Genomic DNA, 8,408 nt, shown 5'->3' on the forward strand with positions numbered 1-8,408 from the left:
GAAGGTAATTGAAGAAGATATAAAGAAATGGAAAGACATTCCATGCTCATGGATTGGAAGAATAAATATTGTCAAAATGTCAATACTACCCAAAGCTATCTACACATTCAATGCAATCCCAATCAAAATTGCACCAGCATTCTTCTCGAAACTAGAACAAGCAATCCTAAAATTCATATGGAACCACAAAAGGCCCCGAATAGCCAAAGTAATTTTGAAGAAGAAGACCAAAGCAGGAGGCATCACAATCCCAGACTTTAGCCTCTACTACAAAGCTGTCATCATCAAGACAGCATGGTATTGGCACAAAAACAGACACATAGACCAATGGAATAGAATAGAAACCCCAGAAGTAGACCCACAAAAGTATGGCCAACTAATCTTTGACAAAGCAGGAAAGAACATCCAATGGAAAAAAGACAGTCTCTTTAACAAATGGTGCTGGGAGAACTGGACAGCAACATGCAGAAGATTGAAACTAGACCACTTTCTCACACGATTCACAAAAATAAACTCGAAATGGATAAAGGACCTCAATGTGTGACAGGAAACCATCAAAACCCTAGAGGAGAAAGCAGAAAAAGACCTCTCTGACCTCAGCCGCAGCAATTTCTTACTTGACACATGCCCAAAGGCAAGGGAATTATAAGCAAAAATGATCTACTGGGACATCATGGAAGTAAAAAGCCTCTGCACTTCCAAGGAAGCAACCAACAAAACTAAAAGGCAACTCACAGAATGGGAAAAGATATTTGCAAATGATATATCGGACAAAGGGCTAGTATCCAAAATCTATAAAGAGCTCACCAAACTCCACACCCGAAAAACAAATAATCCAGTGAAGAAATAGGCAGAAATCATGAATAGACACTTCTCTAAAGAAGACATCCGGATGGCCAACAGGCACATGAAAAGATGTTCAACGTCGCTCCTCATCAGGGAAATACAAATCAAAACCACACTCAGATGTCACCTCACACCAGTCAGAGTGGCCAAAATGAACAAATCAGGAGACTATAGATGCTGGAGAGGATGTGGAGAAACGGGAACCCTCTTGCACTGTTGGTGGGAATGCAAATTGGTGCAGCCACTCTGGAAAACAGTGTGGATGTTCCTCAGAAAATTAAAAATAGACCTACCCTATGAGCCAGCAATAGCACTGCTAGGAATTTACCCAAGGGATACAGGAGTACTGATGCATAGGGGCACTTGTACCCCAATGTTTATTGCAGCACTCTCAACAATAGCCAAATTATGGAAAGAGCCTAAATGTCCATCAACTGATAATGGATAAAGAAATTGTGGTTTAGATACACAATGGAGTACTACGTGGCGATGAGAAAGAATGAAATATGGCCTTTTGTAGCAACGTGGATGGAACTGGAGAGTGTGATGCTAAGTGAAATAAGCCACACACAGAAAGACAGATACCATATGGTTTCACTCTTATGTGGATCCTTAGAAACTTAACAGAAACCCATGGGGAAGGGGAAGGAAAAAAAAAGAGGTTAGAGTGGGATAGAGCCAAAGCATAAGAGACTCTTAAAAACTGAGAACAAACTGAGGGTTGATGGGGGGTGGGAGGGAGGGGAGGGTGGGTGATGGGTATTGAGGAGGGCACCTTTTGGGATGAGCACTGGGTGTTGTATGGAAACCAATTTGACAATAAACTTCATATATTGAAGAAAAAAATAAAATAAAATATTCACGAAAAAAAAGAAATGATGGTGGTGATGATTATAACTCTAACAAAAGTAATATATTGTTTTAAGCTACTAATTTGGTGTCTTGTTTGATACATAGCAATAGATCATCAAAATGATATAGAACGTGAAACAAGTTAGTTTGTAGATTTAAAAGTTTTTTTATATGCATATAGTGAAACACATGTATTTATGAATCTGTTTAGTCGAAACACATGATGTGTATTGATCCAAAACTTATTTTTCGCCTAAAAGTAAGTCTTGGCTTTAATTTTTGTCTTTAAAAATATAGTTACAGGGGCGCCTGTGTGGATCAGTCAGTTAAAGGTCCAACTTCAGCTCAGGTCATGTTCTCACGGTTCGTGGGTTCGAGCCCCGCGTCGGGCTCTGTGTTGACAGCTTAGAGCCTGGAGCCTGCTTCTGATTCTGTGTCTCCCAATCTCTCTGCCCTTCCCCCACTCACCTTCTGTGTCTCTTTCAAAAATTAATAAATATTAAAAAATAATAAAAATACAGTTACCTCATGCTCTGAAATATATGAAGACTATTACATTGAATTTTTAAACAATCACATGATTTTAATATAGCTGAGTTAGCCTCCATCTCCATTTACCCCATTCTCTCCCCAGAGGTAACCACGCTCTTAAGTTGGTATATATCTTTACACATATGTTTCTACACTTTGCCTATATATGTATATACATAATTTAAGTATGTAAAATATTTTTGAAAATATAAATTAAAGTATATCATATAAAATATAAAAATATTAAAATGTATATAGAATTACTTTTAGACATGTAAACATTTTGACAGTTTTTACACTGTCAAACACATTGGCAAATAATTGTGTTTTCAACCTGTTTCTCTCAGGTTTATCATGTTTAAGACTTTCACTCATTGCTATATGGATATGTAGGTCATTCATTTTAATTGTGCATAGTGTTCTTATTATGGAAATGCACCATAATTCTTTATTTTCTTATTAATAATATTTCTCTGTTAATAAATATTTCCATGCTTCTTAGTTCATGGATTACATTACTATTTTCCACCTTGTCATTTTTGCCCAAGTTGCCAAATCTTTTGGCTCCTGGCTAACAGACCCACCTCATTGTGTGTGCATGTGTGCGTGTTTCAGGAAGATGATAGTTATTAATAGTAACATATGTGAATATGCCTTATAGTTTACAAGCATATTTATGTACATTATCCCATGCAATCTATTCAAACTCTGTTAAATTTAGTCAATTTGGTTAAATCTGGTAAAGTAGACTTTGGAGAAGTTAAATGACTTGTTTAGATACACAGAAACAGTGGCAGAGTTGTGGACTCAAGTTTAGGTTGTTTGTCTTATAGCCCGTGCCTTGTCTGTTAGGGGAGAGGGAAGAATGTTGAAAGATATATACCAACTTTTTCACTGATTTTTTTCCTGGTTATTTTTAAGAGACTTAAAGGAGGAAATGTTTCCTCTTGGCAGACATGGTAAAAGCATGAGGTAAAAGGGAAAAAAAAGTTTACTAGTAACCTTTTAAACTTAAGAAAACTTATTTTAAACAAACATGATTTTTTCAATTGCATTATTTATTGTTTTAGAAGCACTCAAACAATACCCAAATAGTTACTACTCACAATGATAACAAAACTTATGTTTTGATGTTCACCTATCATTTTTAAACTTGTATATAACTTTTCAACATATTTAGAAATATGAAGTTTCCACAGCTACATGCCAGAGAACAACTAAACAAAAAAATGTTTTAAAATCATGTCAAACACATCAAATATTATCTGTGGCAAAGTACCAAACAGTATAATTAATCAAGTACTCTATTTTAAAATTTGTGAGAAGAAGCAAGCATAATATTGTACTGTTCTTTTAAAGAGGGTAGTTTTTAAAAACAATTGTATGCTGCCATTATGTTGTAGAGAACTGAAAAATATAAAGACATCACCAAAAATGGTAGAGTAGGGAACTCAAAGATTTCATGCCAAAAATGGTCAGTATCAACTTTTGCAGGAGTCTGGAATCTAATAAAAACTTAAAACAACCAGGGGAAAACTAGTTTAAGATAAAAGCTCCTGCATTGTAGTAAGAGAGTGCCATGACATTTTAAATTGCCAGACTATCATCCCCAATACTCCAGATCAGCTAGTGAAGTTTGCTAGTACCAGAAGGAACATTATGGACCTTATTCAATTGTGTCTGTGGGTCTTGACCATCTCGCTGGTCCTCCTCACAGAAGACACCAAGGTTTCCCTTTATTTTGCCTCAGAGCCTTCCCAGGAGTAGAGTGGCTTTTGTCAAAAGCATTTAAAGGCTTGGGTATTAGACACAGCAGCCTGGGGTAAAGGACAGTACCAAGGTCAAAAAATAAATAGAATGAGAAAACTGGGAGGAAGAGGCTAGGAAAGGAAATACATGGGAAAATAAGGGCTTTTAAAAGTTCCCCAATATACAGGGAGACTGAGAAGACCACACATATGCCCAGGATGGGATGCAACTGTTTCAAAGACCTGAGGAGGCCTTTCACCTCCAGCTAGCCTTCATACTCTGTGCAAGAAGAAAGTGAAAATTAATACAGAGTTGAAAATGGTCTGGCTAGGCAGTGAACGAGTTCACCAGCACAGACCAATCTGCAAATACTGGGAGTGTTTCTTCTTTTTTTCTTTTACTGGCTCCAGGTATTTAAAGTAACTGTCAAAATACCAGCTGATCACTAAGTTAAGGCAACACAGGTTTCAGTGGCAGACATGATAAAGAATACAGACTTTACAAAATCAATTTAGAAAAGTCACTAAACAAACAAACAACAATCCACAACAGCCAACAACAACAAATCCTGAGGGAGAATATGATTTCCAGAGGTGCCATACTATACTATTCAAAATGTCGAGTTTCAGCAACAACAGAAAAATATGAAATGTGCAAAGAAAGTATGGCTTATTCACAACAAAAATGAAATTAGTAAAAACTGACTCTGAGGAAGCCGGACTTACTAGGGAAAGGCTTTAAGTCAACTGAATTTAATATGCTCAAAGAGCTAAAGGAAACCACAGAAAAAGAACTACAATAAACCAGGAAATTAATGTCTTGTCAAATGGGGAACATGAATAAACAGGAAGAAATTATTAAAAGGAACCAACAAAAATTCTGGAGCTGAAAATTACAGTAGCTGAAATTAAAAATTCAATTAAAAGGTTCAATATCAGAGATGCACTTACAGAATACACTTACCAAGACACAATATAGTCAAACTGTCAAAGCCAAAGACAAAAAGAGTATCTCGAAAGCAGCATTCAGTCTTATTTGGACCCTAGTCCAAACAAACTGTTAAAAAACTATAACAGGATTGAAAACTTGAACACGGATTGGACATAAAACAGTATTCAGGAATTATTCATTGTTAGGTGGGAAAATGGTATTGTGGTATAAATATACATATGATATGTTATACATAAATTATATAAATACGTAAATACATATGAGAGTCCTTATAGACATGTACTTTGAAATACTTATGCACAAAATGATATTATGACCGACATTTGCTTCAAAAATAATTTCTAAGAGTAGGAAGTGGGTAAGGATACACATGAAGTAACATTGGCAATGAGTTAACCGTTGGAGCTATGTGATGAGTACAGTGGCTTTCATTCTACTATTTTATTTTTGCATATGTTTTAAATTTTTTCATAACAAAAGTTAGAATAAAGTTAAGGTAAACTATAAAGAGAATGACATTCTAGTCGAAAAGGGAGCAAAAGAGTATTAAGAAAAATTAGAAAAAATAACATTTCCTTTCCTGACCCCCACCCCCAACATTTTGGTATAGAGAAAATGGTGGGCATTGGTAGCAAGGAGGACCACAGGCTGGGAGCAGGGTAGGTGCGACATCTTGCTCATAGATGTTCTTGGAGGGATGTATCCTGGGAGCAAAGGAGAGGAAGAAGCAAGTTCCCAGAGGAGGACAGGAAATGGCCAACAGGCCCCTAAGAAGATACTGCCCTTCCCCGGCAGGCAGAGAAAAGCCAAGGAATACACAAAGAGGGGAGAGTCACAGAGCCCAGCCTGGTGCTGCTCAGAAGGACGATGCAGCAGAGAGGAGGTGCGCAGGCCAACCAGTTCTGCACCACCTCGCGGGAAGCAGCGGGCACGGGATGGGGGCGGTGCCGCTCGCGGTGACGAAGGCCTCACATGACCCACCAATGGTGACTCGAGCGCCTAGCTCTAGCGTCAAACTGGGCCGGCGCTCTCTCCCTTCTCGGTACCTGCTCTTCGTGGCCCTGAGAGCGTGGGGGCCAGGGGAATCCCCAAAGAGTAGGAGTTGGAGGGGGAGCAGGTAAGGGACCCGGAGGACGGGGAGAGTCCCCTGGGCCGGTGTGCGAGAGCCCACGCGGCCCGCGGAGGCCTCCTCGGGTCCCAGCTGCCCGGGGGCGGAACTGGGAAAGAACCACAGCCCTCACGCCAAGCTGTGGCCCGCATTTGGCCGCAGAAAATGGTAGGGCGGAGGGTTGGACCGCCATGAGGCGATGACCCTTCTCAAACACCTGCCTCTCGCACTCAGGCCCCGCCCCCGTCCTTCTTGGTGTAGAAAATGGTAGTCAGCGCGGGGGATGGGACGTCCGGGGGTGGGAGTGGGGGTAGGGGTGGGACGGCCGTGGGGTCTCGGGGAGCCCAGGAGAGGCTGGGTGGCGTCGGGTTGGCGCCGAGCACTGAGTTGCAGCAGTCCCCGCTCCCCCACCCCTGCCCTCTGCAGGTGTGTGGGTGTAGGTGTCCTGGCGGCTCACTGGGGGCGAGAATCGGGAGGAGGAGACTGCAAGGATAGGCCCAGGTCGTTGCGGGGGACAGTGGGGAGGCGGGTGGGGGTAACGTGTGGAAAGCCCTGAGACTCCAAATTCCTCCCACCAATCAGCCCCTCTCCATCTTGGTGCCTGCAGAGGCGTGGAGACGGATCGGCTGGGAGAATGGTGGGCTTTGGGAGAGGAGCGACCGGGAGGGGGTAAGGCTCAGACTGGGGACCTGCCCCAAAGCCGTAGGGAGCCTCTATGGTGGGAAAGTAAAATTTTAAAAAGCCTTTGGTATCCAAGGCTCTGAATTTTGGAACAGGAATAGTAAGGGCCTCTGTCCTCGGTGCTGCTCATCCCAAGAAAATAGTCCTTTTTCTGGTCTCTTATCTCCTAGGAGCAATGGCGTCCAAAGAGAAACAAACGGTGAAAAATCTCAACATGGAAAATGCCCAGCAGGAAAATGGAGAACAAGGCCTTCTACAGAATGGTGAGGAAGCGCACAATTCGAGAGGAGGTGAAGGCCAGAAGCATGGACGAAATGTCAGGCTGGGGCGAATGAGACGACTTGTCCCTAATTTTCGATGGGCCATACCCAACAGGCATATTGATCATAATGAAGTGGGAGATGATGTGGAAAAGTTCATAGGGCAGATGATGGAAATCAGGAGAAAAACTAAGGACCAGCAAGTGAGGCATCATAAGCACTTCCAAACTCCTGAACCTGAAAATCATTATGACTTTTGCCTTATACCTTGAGTTCTAAGGTTTTCCCTGCGGCTAATAATGTGGCCTCTGCTCTACAAGCTTGTAGTTTTGTGATTTACTTTTTAGGTAAACCTGTTGGTTTCCACTTAGCAGTTTGTAATTAAATATTGTTTTGTCTCAGTGTAAAACTTTCTGTCCAGTAGGGCAGTTTCACCCAGGTTTAAGAAACACTATTCTTTTCATAATATGAATGAATAAATCAGTTTAAAAAGCAATCTTCCTTTTTCACCCTCGTCTTTATTTTTTGCTACTATCTGTCCTCACCTAGCTGCCTAGACTCAAAACCACAACTGTCTTTGACTTTTTGTTGTTGTTGTTACCATCCAATGAGTAAGGAAGGACCATATTCATAACATCTGATATTATTTTAAGAATGTATGCCCTACTGTTTTTCAGAGTGAGTCCACCACCTGCATAAAAACACCTGGGGAGGGGAGCACTTTTTTAATATTTTATTTATTTATTTATTTATTTATTTATTTATTTTTGAGAAGGAGAGAGAGTGGGGGAGGGGCAGAGAGAGAGGGGGACAGAAGATCCAAAGCCCAATGCGGGGCTGGAACTCACAAACTGAGATCATGTGACCTGAGCCGAAGTTGGATGCTCAACCGACTGAGCCACCCAGGCATCCCAGGGGAGATTTTTAAGCTTTTTAATGTAGAACATCTGGCTGCTATTCTCCAGACTCACAGGTGGGCATGCCACAATCTCCATTTGTTTTTGAGTTTTATTTATTTTGAGAGAGAGACCATGTAAGTGTGTGAGCAGGGGAGGGCAGAGAGGGAGAAAGAGAATCTTAAGCAGGTTCCATGCTGTCAGTGCTGAGCTTGATGCAGGGCTAGATCTCACAAACCATGAGATCTTGACCTGAGCCAAAATCAAGAATCTGACACTTAATTGACTGAGCCACCCAGGCGCCCCCAGAATCTTCATTTTTTTAACACACTTTCCTCGTAAATCTAATGTACACTGAGGCCATATATATATATATATATGTACACACACACACACACACACACACATATACACACATATACATATATATATACATACATATATATGTATGTATATATCTAAGTACATATGTGTGTGCTGTATTATTAAGTGTGAAAAATAAAGTAAAATAACAGGATGAATATCACCTGAATT

The 8,408-nt window shown here is 40.8% G+C and overlaps 1 protein-coding gene across 1 annotated transcript; it reads left to right on the plus strand.

Moving 5' to 3' along the window:
• Positions 1-5,903: 5,903 nt before the first annotated feature.
• On the plus strand, positions 5,904-7,485 carry BEX4 (brain expressed X-linked 4). The gene is made up of 2 exons (XM_049644122.1): positions 5,904-6,046; positions 6,889-7,485. The coding sequence occupies exon 2, from the start codon at positions 6,894-6,896 to the stop codon at positions 7,248-7,250; it is 357 nt and encodes a 118-aa protein (XP_049500079.1). The 5' UTR covers positions 5,904-6,046; positions 6,889-6,893; the 3' UTR covers positions 7,251-7,485.
• Positions 7,486-8,408: the final 923 nt, after the last annotated feature.

This window comes from Panthera uncia, chromosome X (genome assembly GCF_023721935.1).
Source record: "Panthera uncia isolate 11264 chromosome X, Puncia_PCG_1.0, whole genome shotgun sequence".
In the NCBI taxonomy this organism is placed as follows: Eukaryota; Metazoa; Chordata; class Mammalia; order Carnivora; family Felidae; genus Panthera; species Panthera uncia.

Coding starts and splice junctions, on each gene's coding strand:
- BEX4 (XM_049644122.1), top strand. CDS start 6,894: ATGGCGTCCAAAGAGAAACAAACGGTGAAAAATCTCAACATGGAAAAT.